The following is a 23555-nucleotide window of genomic DNA, read 5'->3' as shown; positions in this document are numbered from 1 at the left end:
CCACCCCCCAGCCCCACACTCCCACTGTTATTTTCTAACTCCTCAGGTGATCCTAATGCCTAAGGCTCTGGAGCAGAACCTTATTACCAGGCCAGGACTGTATAAAGCTAGTGTTTTGGACCAAGAAATCTCTCCAGTGTGGTGCATTTAGACATCATGGATCTAGACAACCAGGAATTCCTGGCCTGAAGTATGTCACTAGTTAGAAACATTCCTTAGGAGCTTTCATATAAATGTAAACATCAGCCAACAATATAGCTATTTCATGATCAGAGAACTGTGTGTCATTGGTTTTGCTTCCTGCTGGACTCCAGGTGGTGGTATTAATACTGAACATCATAACCTCAGGTTCTCTCTGCGAGGGGCAGGCTCCCCCTTTCCTGTCAGGACCCTGACTCCACTTGCTCAGGGTACCTTTGGCCACCACCCTTGGACGAGCGGGGCAGCTCTGTGGGCAGCCCAGGTCTCTTTTTAAGCTTAGGTGCTTTCCCCCAAATTTGGATAGTGAAGACTTGTTCATTTCTTCATATTAAGTGTGAACACTAGAAAAAACTCCACGAGAATATAGTGAGAGCTGTTGAATAATGTACCTGCTCCTTTGCATTAGTGGGATTTATTTAAAGGTTCATCCCTCTCTTGGCACAAAATTTAACAAATATTTTCAGAGGGTTAACAAACCCTTAAAGCCATTTTAGACTCAAAAGTGTGAGAAAATGATCATAAAGAGAGAATGGACTTGAGGACACGGCGAGGGGGAAGGGTAAGCTGGGACGAAGTGAGAGAGTGGCATGGACATATATACACTACCAAATGTAAAATAGATAGCTAGTGGGAAGCAGCTGCATCGCACAGGGAGATCAGCTCTCAGCTCGGTGCTTTGTGACCACCTAGGGGGGCGGGATAGGGAGGGTGGGAGGGAGACGCAAGAGGGAGGAGATATGGGGATGTGTGTATATGTATAGCTGATTCACTCTGTTATAAAGCAGAAACTAACACACCATTGTAAAGCAATTATACTCCAATAAAGATGTTAAAAAAAAAAAAGGATTCCTTTATGAAGATTAAATATTCCCCCCCAAGTCTCCCCTTATATACTAAAAAACATATTTTGTAAGCCTGAAAAAAAAAAAAAGAGTTTATGGTGGTTAATAGCTGTGATGAAGCCATCAAATGTGGCACCTATAGAAATGTACCTATATATTTTCTTTTTCCTTTTTTCTTTTTTTTCTTCTACTTTAAAGGAGTGGGTTGGGGACAATTCATGAGAAAAAAGAGAAAATTGTGAGGGTAAATAGACATTAACTCACATGGTGCTCCTTACATGAACTACAGAATTTCTTCAACCTGATTACAGTTTAGAATTTAAAATAGAACTTATATTTTCTTTTATATAATTTTTAAGCTTTATGTTTTCCAGACTTGGAAGAAAAGTTGAAGTTGAGAAGCACAAGATAATATACAATCAGGGCAGTGCAAATGAGAGGATTCTAAAAGCACACCAAACATGCATAGAGCTAAGCATTGCTCTCAGTGCTTTCATAAGATAACCTCATTTCATTCAGTCACCTTATAGATGTCTTTCAATAAAATGCTAGACTGTCTCAACAGTCGTTTAGACAAATAACAGAACTGGGAGGTTACGTTCATTCAGGTCTTTCCCTTTTTCTAAATAACTGCTTTATGGACCAAGAAGCTTGGACACTTTTGGAAAAACATTTCAGTGCCATCGTTTATGTGTGTTTTGAGGAGCGGGGAGGGAAGTTATGGGATCTGGTGGGAAAATGTGCATTTTTATTGCTTGATGGTTAGTTCAGACCTTCCCAAGATCTGACTGTCTTCTCTTGGGTTGTTTCTCCAGATCAGCATTCCCAGTTATTATCCTTCAAAATCAAGGGTTTGAAAAGTCATCCCTATAATTTCCTAAAGCCACTTACATCTAATTTCTTCATGCCTGTTAGTTACCCTAAAAGCATCATAGGAAGAACTGTTTTAGGGCCAGTCTCATGCCTGTGTATTCCCTCACCAAAAAGAAGGAAAAGAGTGGATTCCCTTTGCTTTTCTGTGGTACTTTCCCCAGTGAATATAACCTGCCTCATTCATGGGGTCAGCTTGGACTTACCTGCTGTGGCGTCGTCTTATTGAACCTCCTGCAGAGGCAAATCCCAGAAAAGTACCTGAACTTCCCCAAAGGCTGCTTCTCCACTTTTGCTATGCTCCATGTGCTACCAAGCGTATTTGCTTCCCTGTGGGAGAGGAGGATAGAATTTAGAATTGGAGTGCTGAGACCGCATGTGTCTCTTGTTCAGCTGCTACCTTTTATAGATGGGATCCAGAAAGGTCTTCACATCACTTGGCTGCTTAGCAAAAGCAGGTCTGGAGCTCAGTATGCTGACCCCTCCCAGTCTAGTGGATCTTGGCTCCTTTGCTCTCTTTCACATCTTTTTTTTTTTTTTTAATATTTATTATTTATGTATTTATTTATTCTATTTATTTTTGGCTGCATTGGGTCTTAGTTGTGGCACGCGGGATCTTCATTGAGGAGTGCAGGATCTGTCGTTGTGGTGTGCGGGCTTCTCTCTAGTTGTGGCGTGCGGGTTTTCTCTTCTCTAGTTGTGGTGCGCAAGCTCCAGGGCGCATGGGCTCTGTTGTTTGCGGCACGAAGTTTCTCTCGTTGAGGCGCATGAGCTCAGTAGTTGTGGCGTGCGGGCTTAGTTGCCCTGCAGCATGTGGAATCTTTGTTCCCTGACCAGGGATTGAACCCGTATCCCCTGCATTGGAAGGCAGATTCTTTACCACTCGACCACCAGGGAAGTCCCTCTTTCACACCTTTTTTGCTTTTAGTGGGGTGGGGCGGGAGGAGCGGGGTGTGTGTGCAAGTGCCTGTTAGGGGGTGGGTGCAGGTTGGGGGCCGTTGGTGGCATTCTTGGAGCAAGGCCTGAGGTCGTACTTCCAGATCAGTGTACCGACGGGCTGTTACAATATCATCCCTGGCTCAACCCCTCCATTGTCCCCACTCCTGCCACCCTAGTGCCCACCACACTTTGGTTTCCCTTCCAGATGCCCGTCATCTCTCCCCATCATGGCTAAGCTCTGAGTAGGCTATCTTTCTGCCTGTTAGAAACTATGGCCCCAAATGAGTGTTAGTTCTAAAAAAGCCGCCTTCACTGCCCCCTGTTATCCGCGGCACCTAGTTGGTGAGTCAGGTGCTGGGGCAGGCAGCAGGCTGCCCTGGAGGCCTCGTCTTCAGAAACCGGCTCGGCCTAGCACAGTCCCACATCTTCCGTTTACGGTGTTCATTCTTGCCCTTTTGCTCCACTCTGTAGGTGGGGCAGCGTTTGGCAGGTGATCTGAGGCTGCCTGACCCAACAGGTTAGGAAAAGTAAACAAGTCAGTCGGGAACAGTCATCGGCCAGCAGGCTCCTCCTGTTGGAGATGCGGGCACCGTGGACACATTGTCCTTCTGGAAAAAGGGAGTGTCCAAGACCCAGACCTTAGGCAGGGGTCCCTGAAATGGGAGTTGATCTGTGGATAAGCCACTGAGCAAAGGAGACTCCTTTTTCCTTCTGAAGAGAGTACGTCACTCTCACCTCACTTTCAAATGGCTTCTTGACCCAGAAACAGCTCAAGAACTCCTTACCTTCTGTTTTCCAGTCTTGGAATTCAATTCTGCGTTTCCTGCCACCCAGGATCCGATGACTCCCTCTCTAATGGCGCCTTGCTAAATCCATCCACTTAGGGTTGTAGGGCAGGTCTGCTCCTGGGCCAGCTGGCAAATGCTCACAGAGTGCCTGCTCTGGGGATGCCCCCGGGACTCTTCCTACAGAAGACAAGAGGGTTCCAACTACAAAAATACTGACCCCGGCCCACAGGCGAGAATTCGGGTCAAAGCAAGCACAGTCGACAGAAGGGGATTTTGCTTAATTGGTTTAACGGCTTACATTCTACCAGCTGACAGAATATTACCAGCTTCTAAGTTGCTACATGTCAACATAAAGTGTATTATTCCAGTAAGTGCCAACATAGTTGTTAAAGCTAACATTGAAGTTAGTCTTTGGTGATTCTTGTTTTTGGGCTGTTCTCTTGAGTCACCGATAGGCACAAGCCAGAGTTAAAACCAGTTTGTGAGGATTGACTCACTATGAATCTTATTTTCATGTGTGGTTTATAAGGCCTGACACTTTGGTTTCTAGTTATAACTAGCATGTCCTAAGCAGCATGAAGATATACAAACAAAAATTAACCCTCATTCCACCTCTGGAGTTTGGTGTTTTCTTTAGAAAGTAACCTTGTGGACCGTTTATGCTTAGCTTTGTCTTGGGGACTTATCCCACATGTTGTTAACTGCTTGGAAATGCCTTCCATTTAAAAAAATATGTATTACTAACTACTTCGTGTCCAAGTTAATTATCTGCCTGGGTATTTTAGCAAATTCTGTGACTTTTCCCAAAGATAAATTTCCCACCCTCTTGTAATGCTTGCTGGGCCAGCTGTGTGGCCTTTAATCTAAAACTCAAGAGAATTCACTGGGGCCATTGGTAGCAGAGCCTCTTGGCCACAGTGGGTGTAGTGATGAGGGGATACCCCTTACTAGTAGGGTTCTATTTTAACCAGTCACTTCTGGTTTATTCTTTCTTCTCTGCCAACATTGAGTTCATTATGAATTGTTGAATGGAAGGTGAGTTACGTGCTGGGCAGAGCTGCAACAGGCCTCTCCTGGCCTGTGCCAGGACCTTTCATCTGTCCTGAACTGTGCTCCAGGCTTGTGCTGTTGGCCTGCACTGCCTGCCACGTGAGAAACAGCCATGTGAAATTTACTGTTTCAGCCGTGCCTGTGGGATGTGCTTATTCACATCACGTGTTCTCTCCTTATTAAGTCCCTCAAGACCCTTTTTCCCCGGTCTTCTGTAATGAATGGTTATATTTCTGAGCAACTGATTTGTTTTTATCTTACCTAACCTGTACATTTAATAATTCTTTCTTTGCATCAGCTCATTGGAAGTTCAAGGTCCATTTTGCAGATCACCTCTAGAAAAGTGTGTAAAACAGTTCTGTCCAGTAGAAATATAATGTGACTCACACACATAACTTAAAATTTTCTAGTAGCCACGTTAAGAATATAAAAAGGAAAAAAAACCAGTGAAAAATAATTTAATCCAATGTGTCTAAAATTACCACTTCAGCATTTCATCAGTAGAAAAAGGATTACATTCTCCTTTTTTGGACAAAGTCCCTGACTTCACTTGTCGCTGTGGACTAGCCGTGTCCAAGTGCTGTGCAGCTCTGGGATGGAGTGTGCGGGCCAGAGCGGAATCGGCTTCCAGTGGTACCATAGTACCAGCCTTCCCTTGGATTTCTTTTCTCCACCCATATTTTCCCTTCTTCTTAATGTTCTCACCTGTGCAGACACCGAGAGATGAAAGCCAAGTATCCTTATAAGCCATCTCGAATGGGCCATTTTGAAACAAGAGATAGATGTTTTCCGCAGAATTTATGAAAGGCTGGATGGAGGCACACACCCAGGCATGCTTGCTTGCAGAATGCCGGGGGAGGGAAGGGCATGTCTTTGCTATTTCCCTCCTTTTGAGCAGGGCCGGGCCGCTGATTAGCGCCTGGGCAGAGCTTGAGCCTACACATCTTAATTTATTCATTTTTCTTGGAGAAATTCAGAGAATGAGGGAGAGACTGTGGTGAAAACCGGCGCCTCCCACAGTGAGATCATTTGAAGAATGTTGTTTTTCCCTTTAAGGCTCTCAGAGAGGATTTCGGGTTTTTTAGGGATTGTCCTAGATTGGCTGGTGGTGTCCCAGATTTCTCTCCCGGTGAGCTGACAGTTGAGGAGTTTAATTCTAAAGCACCTGAGTCGATTGAAGGACTCCCACCCATCGCTTCACCGTCCTTGCTAGAAAGCTTCCTTCCCACAGGGCCATTACGTGAGCACAGACCAGGGGGAAGGAGCCTGCGTTTTGGACTTTCTGTAAATTTGATATACATGTTGTCATGAGAAAACGCAACTGTTTTCTTCCTGGGTAGAGAAAAACCTGGCTCTTTCCTTAGTCCCTTCCTCATGTACAAATCCGTCTCAGTACAAATCACATCAAATCTAGATGGTCTGCTGCCCTCACCACCACCACCCCCCCAAACACACAGTGTAGATACTTATAAGGTTTCTGTGTGTTTAGAAGTTTCCAAAAGTCTGATTGCTCTCATCGACCTTGCTGCATATTTTTTTCTATTTTGTCTGTACAGTTATGTTTGTAATAATTTGCTGTTATACTGCAATAACAGGGTGAAGCAGAAAGAGACCACGATAGCAAGAAAATCAGGCTGGAGAAAGAAGTCAAATCTCAGTCATCACCCTCATCCTCCCACAAAGAATCTTCTAAATCAAAGTGAGTATAGAGATTGGGAACAGGCCGCGAAGGTGATCGAATCTTCCTGGTTGGCAACACAGCAAAACGTTTTTCTTCTGCAGTAGAACAAGAGAATAGTGAACTTGTCGGGCTCATTTTGACGATATGCTAAGTTCTGTTTGTTTTCCTTCACGAGGACCTTAGAGGAATTAACGGTTAATTTGGCAGCAAACTTAGATTTATCAAAAGCACAAAAAGACTTGGCAAAAACAAGTGAGTCGTGTCACTGCGTAGGAACCAACAGAGATTTGAAAGAGAGAGAGAGAAGGAGTCAGATGTGAAGGGGGCAGAGAGGAGGTGGCAGCTGGGCCTGCCTGCTTGTCAGAGACAGGGTGCAGGTTGGGCAGCAGCTATTGCAGAGTGAGTGACTTGCTTGGGTAAAGGTAAGACCATTGGCAGACTCCGCAAGCTTAGTGACAAATTATACAACTTCGTTTACTACTCACAGGTAGGACTATAGTTTTCAGAGGCATCAAAAAAAGGGCTCTGAAATTTGGCCTTTCTACAAAAATGGATTTCATGGCTCTGTGATATCTTTATCTTTTGTGTCAACAGCCATTTTGTCCTTATAACTCAACAGCTAAGATATACGGTTCATGTCTTGCCTTGACTTAGTTTTGCATGATGTTTCATTCCAGAACTCCCAGGCCCTCCTCTGAGCCCTCAAAGAAGGAAATGCTTCCCCCTTCACTTGTGTCATCCTCGTCCTCATCCTCCCAGAAGCCAGCCAAGCCTGCACAAAAGAGGTCAAGGCAGGAAGCAGACCCCAGTGGCCAGGACCCTCCCAAAAGTGCCAGTAGTACCAAGGGCAACCACAGAGACTCTTCTGTTTCCAAGCACAGAAAAGTAGAGGGGAAGGGCTCTGGAAGCTCTACAGAACACAAAGTAAGGAGGGGAGGCAGTAATGTATAAAAAGGAATATGTTGGTGTGTCTTTACTTTAAATGCCCGAATAAGATAAGTTTTCTACGATGGTATTTCAGAGCTATTCATCACTTTTAATAAAGCAGTAATGAGTTATTTGTGCTTAAAGCTCTACTTTTCAGAGGGAGAGTAAAAGATAGTTCATATTACCTGAAAATTTAGGTGGCAGTTTATTCTTCTTAAAGTGGTTCAGAGGTGAAAAATACGAATAGATTTTTGTGTTAATTTTCTATCAGGTGTTTTGCAGTAAAACATGATTACCCTGGTTCTTGGTTTGGATGTTTGATCTCAAATACTTTAATTATTAGTGATAATGGGGAAAAAAGTATCCACTTTCTCGAATACAGATTCCTTCCTTCCTGTTAACCTGGGGTAGGTGAGTGTGTGTGTGTATGTATTGCTTAAGAGAAAATGTTAAATTTGGCTTTGTTGATAATCTGTTCTCTTGGGCATTCTTGTCTTATGGCTTTTCTGTGTCCCCGATACAATGCAAATCTACAGTTTCAGTTGAATCTAGCTGAGAAGGTGCTTGACCAAGCTAGAGTGTGCAGCGTTTTGAGTTCCTTGCTTTTGAACTATTTTGGGCTAATTTAGAGAGACGGTACAGTTAGGCCAATGGTCTTAAATGTTACAGGGTGATCGGTATGATGATCTTTTTTAAGGGATCTTCTGGAGATACTGCAAATCGTTTTCCAGTGCCTTCTTTGCCAAATGGTAACTCCAAGCCAGGGAAGCCTCACATGAAGTTGGACAAGTAAGACTTTGGATGTTGCTGCTTCTCTCTTCTCCCTCCCCCTCCTCCTGCCTCCTCTTTGCCCTGCCTCTCCTCCCATCCTTGTCCCCGCTCCAGTCGTCTTAAGTCTTCTTGCCCCAGTCCAGTACTTTTAGGTTCCTGTGACCCACCCCTGGTCTTTTCTTCTCTTTCAGACAACAAGCAGATTTTCACATGAAGGAGGCCAAAAGGTTGAAGGACAAAGCAGAATTAGTGGTCAGTCTTGGCTCTTTCTCCCTTTGGTGGAATGTTTTCTGATCAAACACTTGCCGTCTCGTTCCAAATCACTGACTGTGGCTTGGGGGCGGGATGGGGGGGTAGGGCTGCGGGGGCCTGACATTGGCCGCAGTGTCAGCAGGGTCGGCAGGGTCGGAATGAGCAAGGGCTGAGGGGTTCCTAGGGAAGGGACACTGTGTTGACTTCGCTGATTCCATCTGATCATGGGCAGATAGACAAAGTACTAGTTGCACGTTTTATATCTAAATGAATGAAAGTTGATCTACCTGGTAGTGTTTTATTTAATATACCTGAGGGCTTCCTTGTCCCACTGAATCAATTCTTTGGATGTGAAAAACAACTCTAGCTTATTGAAAGCTGGTCAATTTGTGGTCACCCCAAAACATTTCAAAAAGTGAGGTAGCCTGTTTGCATTCCAAAATTATCTTAACGCCCTGTTCACTGTTAGAGGCTGACAGTGAACAGTGGACCTATACCATCAGGTGAAATTTTAAGGTGAAGGTGATGATTGCACTGTGGGTAAACATGCCTTAAAGAAACGAACTCTCTTTGCCTGGTGGCTGTTGGACTTTCTGGAAGGTGGTAGTTTTGTTAATTGCATACATAAATAATGCTTTTATTTCTCTGCTGCAGTATAGTTATATGATGCTTGCCCTTTGTCATATTTAAGCATCTAAGACTCTGGGGCCTTTATTTGCTTGGTGTATTCCCCACACCTAAACCCCTGCAGATACCGTATGTTGAACTTTGTACCACAAGAGAACAGCATCGGTTGCCTTGATTCTGCCACAGGCAAACCTAACCACAAACTAAACCCCTGCAGATACCGTATGTTGAACTTTGTACCACAAGAGAACAGCATCGGTTGCCTTGATTCTGCCACAGGCAAACCTAACCACAAACTCTGGAGGTTCACGGGGATTGAATCACATCAGTCCATGGTGGTCTCAAAACCCTAGCCCAGTGTTCTTCAACCCCAGTCTGTAGCCTGGCATCTGTTGTCAGGCTGGGAAGGGCTGGGCCGAGACCCTTTTATCAGGTCCCCATTCATTGGAGTAAAATGTTGATTGAGTCCTTACCATGCTGGATGCTGTAGGAGAGTCAAAGACAAATTAGACACTGTCTCTCAAGTGACCCTGTACCAGCATGACCTGAGTCAGATTAAGATGCCTCAGATAGCACCAAACAGCGGTATCTTTCTAACCTCTTCCTTTCAGTTCTCCAAGGCTATTGCTAGAACTGTATGAATCTTTTGATTTTTGAGAAAGAGTAAATATTCAGTACTTTGTCAGCCAGTTATCAAAAACTTATCTTGACACTGGGCACTAGATTCCTTCATTATTCAAACAAGATTAATACTCCAGGGAACTTTGTTTTTGTGTTGCTTTTAATCTATGCATATGTACATCTTCTTTCTCCCTTCCTATGGCTATTGCATCCCATTTTAATAAGTAATGTTAGCTCATTCCACTCTCAAAATATGCCAGTTTGGACAGAAACCTGAATGGCCAGCCTCTTCACAATATTCTCCTTTACTTGCACAATGTCTCAAAGATGACCATCTTGCATTCCAGATACTGAAGTGCACAACTGAATATAGAGTAGTGTATTTCACCTCTTTTCTTACTTTACTTACTGTTAAGGAAATTAGAACTCTACTAGTTTAACCCTGTCTCAGGAGATACATAGAGTTATCACAGGAATATTTTCATTATTAACTTTACAAAATACTTAAGGAAGTGGATACTGGCAAATTGCTTTAATATAGTTTCTTTTGTTTCTACCCTAAGGCCAATATAAATTTTGGAAATCCCATGAAGGAGATGGTATTGAATAAGTAAACTTGAAGAGTTAAATTCGCACCAGTGAAGCAAACCAATAAGGCCCTATACTGTTGATTATTTGGGACATGCTGATTTGATTTTTATTCTTTCTGTCACTAATTTTCTGAGCCTGGGTTCTCTAGAAAAAATATTTTTAAAGCAAGTTTTTTTTTTGGCCATGCCGCATGGCGTATGGGATCTTAGTTCCCCGACCAGGGATCAAACCCATGCCCCCTGCATTGGGAGCACGGAGTCTTAAACACTGGACTGCCAGGGAAGTCCTTCGAGTTATTTTTAAAAATTAAAATTAGTAGCCATCTTTATTTGCCAAACCTTCTTTCTTTGCTGATGTGTCACCATCTCCTTACACTCCACTTGCACCTTTATGGTTTTCATTCATTCTTTTTGAACATATCAAAGTAGAGACATTAGCAGAAACTACAACCTTGCAAATCTCATGTTGATCAGTTGCTCTTACAATGTGTGCTGCATATGACGTCTCATATGTAGTGAGACTCGGCACAGTCTCAGTTGAGTTGGCTGAATTCCACCAAGTGAGAAGAGCATAAGTGACAAAATATGTATTTGGGGTTAGATGACCACCAATATCTGATTGCATTCATATTTCTACATTCCTGTTAAGGGACTCTGAAATTTTATCCCTGTTGGCCCAGGGGATAGCCTTGTGCCCTTAACCCAGACTCCCAGAGGAGATGACCTTTTGGGCTCTAAAATACATAAAAAGATTATTGTTCAACATGAAATCTAAGATGCTTGTAAACCATAACATTTTTTACTTATTATAAGATAAACTTCAACACGTACAAAGAAACTGTGTCTGCATTATTCTAGTTGTGTGGAATAACCTATTTGCCAGGAAAATCATATGATGGGTAATTGCACACTAGTAACAAGGGGACCATGTACTGAGTGCCTTAGTTTGAATATGTACTTTAATAAGGTTTTGAGAGTATAGTCTTATTACAAGATTGTTGTCTCTTTCCTACTGAATTTTTAGTAAAAGAAAATTCTCAGTAGGTCAGAGCTGATGGGCTTTGGTTATTATGTTGAGTTTGTTTGTTCTCACACTTCTCTCTAGCCATAGTTAAATTAAGACAGTGGAGGGAAGTTTCTGTAAAGAATGTGTGTGAGAGACTAAGTAAAAGTCCGTGGTAGGCTTAACAGTGACCCTGTTCTTCGCCCACAGACGGACAAGGTTGGGAAGGCTTTTAAGTACCTGGAAGCTGCCTTGTCCTTTATTGAGTGTGGCATTGCCATGGAATTGGAAAGCCCAGCGTCCAAGTCAGCTTGCTCCATCTATGCAGAAACCCTAGACCTCATCAAGTAAGTGCAGACTCATTTTGCCTTCCTTTTAAGTACTTCTCTGTCCTTACCTTTATTGCTTTAATCCATTTGAACTTTGGTCTGAAGACAGCTTAAACAAAGGGGAGTCTTTAAAAAATTTAGTGATCCAGAAACTTTTTTTTTTTTTTTTTGGTCATGAACTAAAAATGTATTCCAGACGAAGTGCTAGAGCAGAACAACTGGGTTGGGCTGCATCATTTTGCCAAGTGCACGGTGAAATGCCAAACCCTTCAGGGGGAGGGTTGGTTTTTCCAGTTTTACTTTCTTATCAGATGCCCTCTCATCTCAGCTGAAGCTCTCGTCTTTGTTTATTACCTGCATTTCAGGAGGGGACTCAGTAAGGATACAAGTCTACTTGGTTTCAAGCAGGTGGACAGGTCAGAGAAAAGGCATGTCCTCGCCTGATTTTCTGAATGGCCTGAATTGTTGCTCTAAAGCCTCATTTTTCTTCTGCGTTGCTGTCATGTCTTCACATCTTCAGGAAAAATCAATATAAAACCAAAACAAACATAATAAGATATCTTTGTGTCTGGGATTTTCTGACTGCCTTTTTTTAACCTGATGTACATTTGTATTTTCCTATAGATTCATAATGTCATTAAAATCCTTCTCGGATGCCACAACACCAACACAGGAGAAAATATTTGCTGTTTTATGGTGTGTATTTTTTTCTTTGTCTAAATAGTATTACATTTGCTTTTGCATATCTGTTTTCTTAAAGTGAAAATGATCATGAAAAGCAAATCACTACCAGAAAGGGTAGGATGTGTGGTCAAGGGGTTAATCCCACTGATGGTTAATTATTATTGAAATGGCATCTACTGCCATTTTACTGATGACTTTGGTCTTGTGACTTAAGTTATATCCTTGTATATTTGTGTTGTTTCACCAGTATTTACTTCTGACGCTAGTGTGAACAGTGCAGTGAGATTCTCGATATTCTTTCTCGCGTCGATGAGGAAAACCCAGTATGTTCATTAGGGTGAACATTAGGGAAAAGGTTAGGTGGCTTGCTCTCTGTAGTAGTGATACTCATGAATCGGAGCTAATGCTTCACTTCAACTTATGTTTATGTTCACAGCATGCGTTGCCAGTCCATTTTGAACATGGCTATGTTTCGTTGTAAAAAAGATATAGCAATAAAGTATTCCCGTACTCTTAACGAACACTTCTTCAAGACTTCTTCCAAAGTTGCCCAGGCACCTTCTCCATGCATCGCAAGGTAATGATCAGTCTAATTTAAGTAACTTCCAAAATTAAGTTCCTTCTTTCCTTACCTCTTGCTGTGACTTTGTTTCAAAAATTGTTTACATCCATGTGCTTATTTGCTTGTTCAACTGAAATCATTAGCACATTTATACCTTTTTGAGGAATAGTTAGAAATCAAGGTGTTTGCTGGTTGGGCAACATAAAAAGATAACTACATAGAATCTAGGGTCCAGATTTTAGAGCTTTGAGGATATTTAGATATGCCCAACGATGCAAAACAGGCAGAGCCAGCAGAACCAGAGCCAAGGTCCTTTCTCCTTCTATGCAGCACGTTGTCTTAGCGTTTCAGTAAACAAGAACTTTCCAAAACCAATTCCCTCCTACCTTCTCCAGGGTCTGTAACAGTGATATTAAGAATGAAAACAGCTATCTCTAGCTAAATTTTCCCCCCCATTTTGTGAACTGAAATTGCTCATCTGTTCCATAAGCTGTCGAAAAACAGAGTCCTTGTGCGGGTGTTTTTAAGATGAAGATAGAATTTTCTTCCCTTTGGTACTTGCCTAGTATTTTTTTTTTTTTTTTTTTTTTAATTTGGTCGTATTCCTTGAAAAGCTCCCAGTTCTGACGGGTTTTGCTATTTTAAGAACATCACCTAGAAGATTGCCCCATTTCCAGCACATTCAAAAGAAGAGATTCCCATATGGCCTCTCTTAAAAAAAGAAAGTCCTGATTGAGAAGCAACTTCTTTACCTCTGAAAATTTTCATGACTCCTACCTCTGAGATATTATTCTAAGTTAACGGGTTGTCAGTCACGTGATTTTAGATCACTCCTTCACCATCTGGCTAGCCACCTTCCTTGTACCAAGCCTTGTTTTAGGCTCAGGGAAGCAGCAGTAAACAAAGCAGACAGGAATTGCCGCCCTCGGGGAGCTTCTGCTCTAGTTCTTCAAAATGAACTTTCTGCTGGGGACGCTTAGGATCCATTAGAGTTCATGAAGCCCAAGGGCAGATGTAACTATGTGACGAGGCCACGGCTGCTGACCCATCTTTCCATTTCATATCCATCACTTCTTAACGTCTGAGTGACTTCACGTGTGTTTCTCGTTTGATCCGCATCAAGGCACTTGTGAGCGTGCAGGTGCAGGTGGGCAGTCACTAGGAGAACACAGAGCACGGTGTGAGTCCCCCTGATGCCCAGTCTCCTCGTGGGCTGCCCTCTGTTCAGTCAGTGATGGGCTCAGCAGGTGTTTATCCAGAGCACCTCCTGTGCTAAGGGCTAGAAATGCAGAGATTAGGAAGAGATGGTCCCTGCCTTCGAGGTGCTTGTGAGGCAAGAAAAGGAATAGACAGAAAAGTATAATGAGGTATGATAAATGCAAAGAGACAAGTTCAAGTGGTGACAGAAAGGAAGCTGTGATGTATCCCCAGTGTCTGGAGGAGTGCTACCTGCAGAGTAGGAGCTCAGTGATGTTTATTGAGTGGATGAGAGAATGAATATATCGGAGATGAGGACCATCTTCTCAGGGGAAGTATTGTCTTCCTAGGAGAAGTTGGAATAGGGGTTGGGGAGAGAAGGGATTCCAGGCAAGGGAGTAAAATGTGTAAAGGGCCTGGGAAATAGACTTGGAATACAGATTTGCCTACCTGATTCTATGTCCAGTGAAGAACACCTTACGTCTTTCCAGTTACTTTTTCCATTTGGAGGGCCCCATCCCACTGTGTTTTATGAAATAAATTTTCAGGATACTGAAGGTGAAGGGTGCCTCTCTGACCTTGTAGAAGTGATTTTAGAAGTGATTGTCATTTTGGCAAGTACACACTAAAGCCTTGTGACTTGGACTGCAGTTCCAGAAACAGGAGATCTGTGATCTGGGAGTTCAGGTGATTAACCAGTTCTCTTTTCTTCCACCTTCCAGAAGCACAGGCACACCATCCCCCCTCTCTCCAATGCCGTCTCCAGCCAGCTCCATAGGATCCCAGTCAGGCGCTGGCAGTGTGGGGAGCGGGGGCGTGCCCGCCACCATCAGCACCCCAGTCACCATCCAGAACATGACATCTTCCTATGTCACCATTACTTCCCATGTCCTTACTGCCTTTGATCTTTGGGAACAGGCTGAGGTCCTTACCAGGAAGAATAAAGGTAAATGGTTCTGTCGTGTTTATTACTGGGCCATGGGGATTGGGAGGGGAATAACATTGTATTTTCTGTTCAGTGTTTTGGCCTTTTTTTTTTTTCTTTTTTAAAATTAAAATATAGTTGATTTACAATGTTGTGTTAATCTCTGCTGTACAGCAAAGTGATTCAGTTACACACATAAATACATTCTTTTTCATATTCTTTTCCATGATGGTTTATCACAGGATATTGAATATAGTTCCCTGTGCTATACAGTAGGACCCTGTTGTGTATCCATTCTATATGTAATAGTTTGCATCTACTAACCCCAAACTCCCAGTCCATCCCTCTCCCACCTCCCCTACCCCTTGGCAACCACAAGTCTGTTTTGGTTTTGTAGATAGGTTCATTTGTTCCACATTTTAGATTCCACATATAAGTGATATCATTACAGTGTTTGTCTTTCTCTGTCTGACCTTACTTCACTTAGTATGATAATTTCTAAGTCCATCCATATTGCTGCAAATGGCATTATTTCATTCTTTTTCATGGCTGAATAGTATTCCATTATATATATGTATCACATCTTTATCCATTCACCTGTCAATGGACATTTAGGTTGTTTCCATGTCGTGGCTATTGTGAATAGTGCTGCTGTGAACATAGGGGTGCATGTATCTTTTTGAGTTAAAGTTTTGTCCACATATGTCCCCAGGAGTGGGATTGCTGGATCATATGGTAGTTCTATTTTTAGCTTTCTGAGGAACCTCCATACTGTTTTCCATAGTGGCTGCACCAACTCACATTCCCACCATCTGTTCAGTGTTTTGAAGAAAAGGAAGTGTGCAGCTGTTTACTCTTCTCACATTTTCTCCATGCTGTCACAATTCTTTCTTGAGCTCTGTGGCATGGAGATAGATTTCTGTGACTAGATCTTAGCAAAATTAAATGAGAAGTGGCTTTAGCACCTTGCCCCTTCAGAAGTTTTGGTATCGTTATTTCACCCTGAACTGAAGTGCTAGCAAAAGGGCTAAGCAAATGCAGATGGAAAGTCATTGGCACAACACATTTGAGATGGGAAGTAGCATAACCTAAAATACTGCATTTATTCTTCAACCCAGAAATGTAAGATGGATGGAGCACCTGATGGCTGAGGAAGAAAAAAGCAGCTGAAACTACGAACACATATTTGTTTCATAATCACTAACTTTAAGCTAGTAGTTCTCTAATTTACAGGTCTTCATAAGATGTACTGTTCAGTGCTCAATTGTTATGTCATTCAAAGACATCAGGTTCATCTGTTTACCAAGCTAGAAACATAGTATGTAGTTTCACTTTTTTAAATGCAACATCTGTGCAGAAGTTTTTTTATCATTAACACTTGAAGTAATAAAATAGGCTTCATTTATTAATAAATGTTTCATTTGATTTATTTTTATATTATAGTTCCATTTGTGAGGCTTGTGACTTTTGTTTATCAGCTATAATTTCTACACTTGTAAGGCTTAAGAGGAAGCAAACAAGTTAAAAAAAAATTGCAAATAACATTAGTTTGGGTATCTTTGAAGTGCTGTTGAGTCTCATCTGGGAAGATTATGTAAATTGCATTCTCCTTGCTTATTATATGGGTAGAATGGGAAAGAAAGGAACACAAATTCTCATTAAATTCTGGGTATATTTCTGTTATGCTTTCTGTTTCTGTAGTTGGTTCTGAGGTGAATATGCCCTATTCTGTTTGGAAGAATGGCCTTTTAGTTATATAGCCAAAGACATTTAGTATTTTCTGGTGCCTTAAGATGTTATTGTACCATTTTGTAAAAGGAATATTATTATTACTTATTAAAATTGTTTGGTAAATATTTTTGACAAATTACCTTCTGAAGCAGCCACACTTAGAAGGATGTCAAAACTAAGGTGATTTTTTTTTTAAAAAAAGACCCAGCCAAAATAAGGTGTGAATTTGTCATACTGTTAAATTGAAATTGGTAACAAAATGTATCCCCTTCCAGTTTACTTTTTTGGGTTTTAGAGTAATTGAAAATTTTATTTTATTATATTTAAAATAATTTCTAAGTGTGAGCAGCAAGACTGACTGTAGTTTCAGTTTTTATTTTCTGTGGACAGACTTGATAAACTGGAGACCCTGAAGCAGGATTACCCAAATTGTAGTGTCAGGATTTTAGCTGTACCAGAGGCCTTTATGTGCAACACATAATTTATATTAAGTTTTATATGTGCAAATTGGGTACATAAATAGTCTCTATTTTTCTAAGGGAATGCAATAAGTGTAGCATCGTGAATAAATACAACTTTCATAATCCTTAAAAAAATATTGCGTTTATTGCTTGTTTTCAGTATATGTTAAGAAAGATGGTTAGCAACAGTATAGGAAATATGGCTTAGTAAATATTCTTGGGCCTTGTTTGTGAAGAAGGCCCTTGGAGAAATCCAAGGTTTAGGAGATGGTCAAGCACCTATTAGAGGAACTGCTTGGTGTCGGTGCTAGTGACCACTGAGCAAATGCTTATATGTAAATACCAGATTAAAGCCTTGACATGCTCTTTCCTGGCTATAGGGAAGAAGTCGGCCAGCTGGCTGTGGCCACTTACTTTCCTCACAGCCTCTTCAAACCTTGTTTTCTTTCTTAGCAAACTAATGATGCTTTTTTTTTTTTTTAACATGTTGAGTATTTTTATTTGTTTATTTTCATTCATGTGTCCATTGATCCAAAAGTATAAATTGAGTATTTTCCACTGTCAGCCACCGTGCCAGGCATTATGGAGTCAACTCTGAAACAAACTTAGTTCCTCCCTTTTTAGACTAGTGGAGGGATGTGGAGAGTTAGCAAACCATTACAGTAGATTGTGACTTTTTTTTCTTTTTTTGCTCTGCTAGATGACATACAGAATACTGTGGGGATGTAGTTTCTGGAGCCTTGCCTTTTTATGTTTTCACGTTTATTTTGTGTGTGCACGTGTGTTTACATGTTGGGCTTGCTTTGTTTGCAGAATTCTTTGCTCAGCTTGGCACAGGTGTGTGCGCCCTGGCCCTTGACAGCAGTCTGATGGACCTGGTGCGCTATACAAGACAGGGCTTTCAGCGGCTGAAACAAGTAACCAAAACACCTTAATGGAGGCCCAGGTTGAACTTTTTCCAGGCCTTGGGAACTTTTTTGCACGTTGGAAGCCTCAAAACAGTCCAGACATTTGTCTGATCAGGATACCAAACTTGAGAAGAGAAGCACCATGAGATGGCCAGGACATTTGTTCACTGAAACTCAAGAACTATGGAATCATTGGTTGGACAGGATGTTTTTGTAGAAGCAGAAATGAGGAGGCTGGCCTCAGAGATGATCTTGCCTTTCCTTCCTAAAGGACAGAAGTGCAATGTAGCCTGAGTGGGCGTATGAATGGTCTAGAAACATTTCCGTCTTTTTTTAACCAGCAGGATGCAAATGAAATGAGGAGGAGCAATTTCAACTCTGAAAGCAAATTCACATCATCTCAGTAGCCACATTAGTTCATTCCTAGAAGGAATTTTTTTTTTTTAAACAGTGAATTGTGGTGTAGGGTTTTGTGGGTGATTTTTTTTTTCTTTTAAGTTTTGGGGGAAATATTTGTTTAATAAATTTTAATGGTCATCTATAAAACATAAGTTGTGAAGGACTCCACTGTACCCCACTTTCTGCCATTGAACAGTGGCTTTGATAATACCAGGTATTGTCCTAATTTATAAAATTGAAGGCAACCCACCCCCCGACCCCCCCCATTGCCTGGATACTGCACGTTCAACCCAGCTCTGATTTCTCCGTTACTGTGCTGGAAGGCGGCCCCGTCGGGCTGGGGGAGAGAGGAGCTACAGCGCACAGGGGAGCCGTCTCCATCCCCATCCGCATCCCCATCTCCATGTACCACGGAGGACTGGGAGGACTGGGCGCTGCCGTTCCCACCCCCTGCTCCAGAGAAAGGCAGTCACATTGACTGTACTCTGCATTTTCTACTTTGGGGAAGAAGGAAACCAACATTTATCCGTGACCAGATGGTTGAAGTGCTTTTTAATTTTTGTTTAAGTAGAGCTGGAATTTGAGGTGCTGATCTGTGATCTACAGTTATGTGGTAACTCACGTTGTCTACCAACTCAGAGTTTTGTCAGCGAACAAAGAAAAATGAAATCTACTTCTTAGGCTATATTTTTCTGCTACAAATTACTTTATATTTATAGCAAAACTAGACTTTGAGAGCCCTTGATTGTCTAGGGGAAATTAACTCCCTGAGAGGCTGTGGAGATTTGGGGTGGTTTATTAGACTTTCAAAAAAAAAAAGTCACCACATGCCTTCAGTCCAGAGTGTTCTCAATCAACTAGATGTGATTAGATTGAAGAGGAACTGTGGCCTACCCATAAGTTGTTAATTCTATACATTAAACCAAGTTTATTTTGAATGACTTAAAGTGGGGGGAAAAAAACCCAAACAAACAGAATTCCCACATATCCATAAGCACAGATTTTTGTCATTGAAACTGTGAGGGTTATTATTGGAAGCATTATTTTGAGTGCAGTGTTTTTAGAAGCCAATTCTTTTTATCCCTTTTAGAAGTAGAATTTGCACATCTCTTACAATTGAGCAGTGAGTGTTAATGCTACAACTGGTTTATTTTTCTGCCTTCATCCCATTCTGCCCCCTACGTGTTGTTTCCTACCAAGCATGTTTGACATTGTCATGTTTATTAGTGAAGAAGGGAGTACCATCTTTATTTGTGAGGAAGATGTCTGAGGTCCATATGATGAATGTAAGAACTTTCTTGGTAATTGGTAACTATATAAAAGGGATGTGTAGCGGATGGGAGTGATGCTTATTTTTCACAGTATGAATTGTTTGTGTGAAGCTGTTCCTTCAGTGTCTTACAGTATCTAGCCTGTTCTTTGGTTATCACTAGCTAGGACAGAGGTCTGTTACTTCATGTTTAGGTTAAAGCGAGAGCATTACAACAGTAGTAATACCTGAGCATAAGAACTTGATGTGCGATCTTGATGGACTGATTTCATTTACTGATGTTCTAAAGCAGAGCCATGGTCCTTTTTAAACTACTTGTTTAAAAAGCAGCCTGTTGTTAAATGAACAGTAATTGCCTGGTAGGTTGTCTGCTTGTGGCATTGTGTGTCCATCTCTTCTGTGTAGGAGACAGGACACCAGAGTGTGTTCTTCAGGACAGGTTCTGATCCACACACACCGTGCTGAGTGCGTGTGTCTTGTCAGGAGCCACAGTGTCCCCCTGACTGAAGACATTTCCAAGTCAGTTTCTCAGCCATTTCTAAAAGAGGTAATTGCTTTTTCAGTGGCCTTGTTCTTTGTGTGTGTGTTTTTTCCCCTGACCTTTATATTAAGATTTTATTTGTCCCTTAAAAAACTAATGAGTTTGCAGAGATCAGTTTGTACTATTTTGATAATGGAATATTTCTGATTCTTACTGCAAAATGCATTTTACCTAAAAGAATTCTTAATGGCTACTTTTAAAGTAGAGTATGTAAAAGGGTAGTGGCTGATGAATCCTTATTGTTCATAAGGTCTTTTCGCTGTTACAGTTGTATATAGAAATCTAAAGGATTTTTAAATCATTTGCACTTTTCCACTGCATGCTTAAATTCCCAAAGGCAAAATTTGTACTGAGGTAGATAATTGAAAGGACTAGATTATAAAATCAAGCCTTTGAATATGTGAAGTTCTTACAACAACCGTAATAGTACACACTTCACAGTGAGACAAATATAAAACATCTTGAGTAAAAATGGAGTGTAAAAACCTTGCCTTTGGCACTACAGTTTCGTGTGTGTGTGTGTGTTTATCTTTACTAGGAAATGGAAGAACACTGTTTTACTTTAAAAAATGTTGAATGTTTCTGTCCTTCCTGGAGGTAATTAAAATGTGAATCACTGAATTTAAGATTTTAGCTAGACTAAGGGCCCTGATAAACAATGATAAAACACTTCACTGAAATTTACCGAATTACACTGGGTTAAGAATGTGAAAACGTCCGCCATATGCCAGCTGTGGTAGAAGAGCGGGAGGGTCCAGCTGGCATATTATCAGGACCAGAACTACAACAGGAGAATGACTTAGCTGATGCTATGATTTAATCACAATACTGAATGGGAAAAGCATCTGATTTTTTTTTTTTTTGAACAAAAGGACCTTTATTTTATAATCTGTTTTGACCAAAATGTTTAGCTATTTCCCCTAGACAAATTGGACCACACTTATCTCCCTTGTTCTATATCCTTTAATTCCCGATTTCAGGATGTTTAGAAGCTAACAAACTACCCCTTTCTGGCTGAAAACTTGCCTTAATTGGTACCTTAAATATTAACGTTAGTAGGATCAGGAGCTTACTATTTTTTTTTTATGATTCCTGTTCAGTAATTTTTGGAAGCAAAAACAAACCATTGTGCCCTCCAAAATGAATAAAACTCTTTATCTCTGATATATGAAAGGAAATGTGTGTGTACATAGACACACACACACACACACACACACACACACACACACAAAGAGGCTGGCTGAATTGGATATATTTATTGTGCCTTTGTTGACCACACCTAATTTTGGAATAATGCTGTATTCATTTTGTCATGGCTTTCAGAGATGTTAGGTGGGTCTTGCACCTTTTTCTCTTCTGCTTCATGAACTTTGAGGTGTATTTGTGCATATTTAGGTAAATGAATCAAATAAGGCTTGATTCCCTACCTCCCACACAGATTCTACTTTTTCTTAAGGATTTGTTTGCCCAGACACTACGCAAAATCTGTGAAAAACTTTGCCACCTCATCTCCTACACTCTTTACCACTGATGAGCAGTATTTAAATCTTGCTAGAATATTTGGCCTTCTTTTAGAAACACAGATGTAGAGATTTCCTCATTGTGGTTGTGGTGGGGTGTCAGGATTATAGCGGTACTTGGTCCCTTTCTCTCTTGCTCTAGTGGTTGCCTCTTGTTTTTGGTCCTACTTAGAATTTGTGGATGCAGGTTTTTTTCCTATACTTTTGTCATTTTGTTTGTGGGAGGCGGAGTGGCAGAATAACAAACATGGTGTTGGGGATTTTCCTTCAAACACTGCAAGTGGTATTTCTACCGTATACACCTCAAATATCCAATCCGGTTGTGTCAGTCACCGAAAATCCGAGAACGAATTGTGACCACTGGCCATGCTCTTTAGTTCGTATTTACGAGGCGTTGAGAAGCACCCATCTACCACCTCTCTTAAGGTAGCTGTAAATTTCCTGTTGTCCTGGGGAAAGCCACTCTATTCTGTTCGCTGTGTGTTGGATATCAACAGGTACCGTGCTGGGTAGAGAAGTGCCTGTATTTCTCTACCCAAGACAGCAGGAAGGAAACTTACAGCTCCCTGGGAGCCTAGATATTACTGTATCGACCTGGAAGGACAGAGAAATAAGACCACTGACAGCGAGGCTGGCCGACCTGCACTGGTCAGACCAGGCAGTGGCTGACCTAAGGAAGATAACTTGCTTTGCTTACAAGTAGATGTTTAAGTGATGCTGAATACAGGCAGTATTAACTTTTGTTAATTAACTTTTGTTTAAGAACAAAAGGCAGTACTCGCCTTTTGTTCAGGCCATCAACATGTATTGTTAAAATTACTGCACATCCCCTCCTCAGATACCAAGTATACACTGTTCATGTTGGTGTGTGTGTTTATACACGTGTGTCCCAAATCTTGTGTTGGTTTTTTTTTTTTTTTTTTTCTTCTCCTGAATGTGATCATGTTTTGGATGATACCTGAGCAGGGTTGCCTTTTTTTATTTATTACCATTATATATTATATTATATTATATATTTTTTGCTTTCTTATAACTTTAGAGGAAAGTCAAATCTTGGTATTATTAAAATTGTTTAAAAAAGAATAAATCATCCAGTTGATAAATGAAGATCACTGGTCTGTCTCTAAAATAATATGAATTTTTCTTTAATTATTGTGTAATAACGTGCCAGCTATCTAGTCCACACAATGGTTTTGTATGTAGGATAGGGAAGCAGTGATGCGCTCAGTGGGAAGATGTGCAACACAGACAAGGGGGACTCCGTGTGTTTTATCTACTTCAGCAATGGAACTGAAACTTGGGGCTTTTGTGAATAAAATTTAGCTGCCTTGTACAGTCCTTTGAAAGAGACATACGTGATCTGTGAGAATTACAGTTTTCTTTTTTTAGAAGAAAAATTTGCAAAAGATCTTTCCAAAGATACCGTGCCACAGATCTTTTGTTTATTGTTCTCTGTAATAAGGATTAATTGCTGTTTAAAAAAACCATGTAATTGACTTGTTCGTCTTCAAATTCTTTACTTTTCACAAGAGGATGGAGCTGTAAAAAAAAAAAAAAAAATTAATAAAAATTTAGAGAAATCATTGGCGTTGAATCCATGCTTTCACTTTGCTTGCATAAAGTAATTCCTAAAATTGCTATATGTAGTTACCACGTACAGCCAAGGAGAGTCTCACATGGAATAATTTGCCCTTATTCACAGTATGTATTTATTGTTGAAATGGGAAAGGGGCAGGCAGAGGGTAGCTCATCTTTCTGTTCAGTTTATTTTCAAGATCTCAATCACTGCACTTGGTGGTGCAGTGGTTAAGAATCCGCTTGCCAATGCAGGGGACATGGGTTCGAGCCCTGGTCCGGGGAGATCTC

The 23555-nt window shown here is 41.2% G+C and overlaps 1 protein-coding gene across 10 annotated transcripts in view; it reads left to right on the top strand.

The window, feature by feature from the left end:
* The window catches only part of AFF1 (ALF transcription elongation factor 1), a 206178-nt gene extending 182955 nt beyond the window's left edge, over positions 1–23223 (top strand). For 9 of the 10 annotated variants that reach the window (XM_068542681.1, XM_068542676.1, XM_068542680.1 and 6 more), the window contains 9 exons: positions 6286–6389; positions 7049–7295; positions 7996–8087; positions 8261–8321; positions 11373–11509; positions 12116–12187; positions 12612–12752; positions 14657–14880; positions 17865–23223. In XM_068542681.1, the coding sequence (XP_068398782.1) occupies positions 6286–6389; positions 7049–7295; positions 7996–8087; positions 8261–8321; positions 11373–11509; positions 12116–12187; positions 12612–12752; positions 14657–14880; positions 17865–17986 (1200 nt within the window). In that variant the 3' untranslated portion in view covers positions 17987–23223. Of the gene's footprint in view, positions 1–6285; positions 6390–7048; positions 7296–7995; positions 8088–8260; positions 8322–11372; positions 11510–12115; positions 12188–12611; positions 12753–14656; positions 14881–15977; positions 16022–17864 lie in introns of those variants that run through there. The other variant, XM_068542682.1, reaches the window with a different exon arrangement.
* The last annotated feature ends 332 nt before the right edge of the window (positions 23224–23555 follow it).

The sequence above is a fragment of the Eschrichtius robustus genome, chromosome 4 (assembly GCF_028021215.1).
Source record: "Eschrichtius robustus isolate mEscRob2 chromosome 4, mEscRob2.pri, whole genome shotgun sequence".
Taxonomy (NCBI): domain Eukaryota; kingdom Metazoa; phylum Chordata; class Mammalia; order Artiodactyla; family Eschrichtiidae; genus Eschrichtius; species Eschrichtius robustus.
The sequence above is the reverse complement of the archived record's forward strand: the minus strand, read 5'-3'. Positions and strand labels throughout refer to the sequence as shown.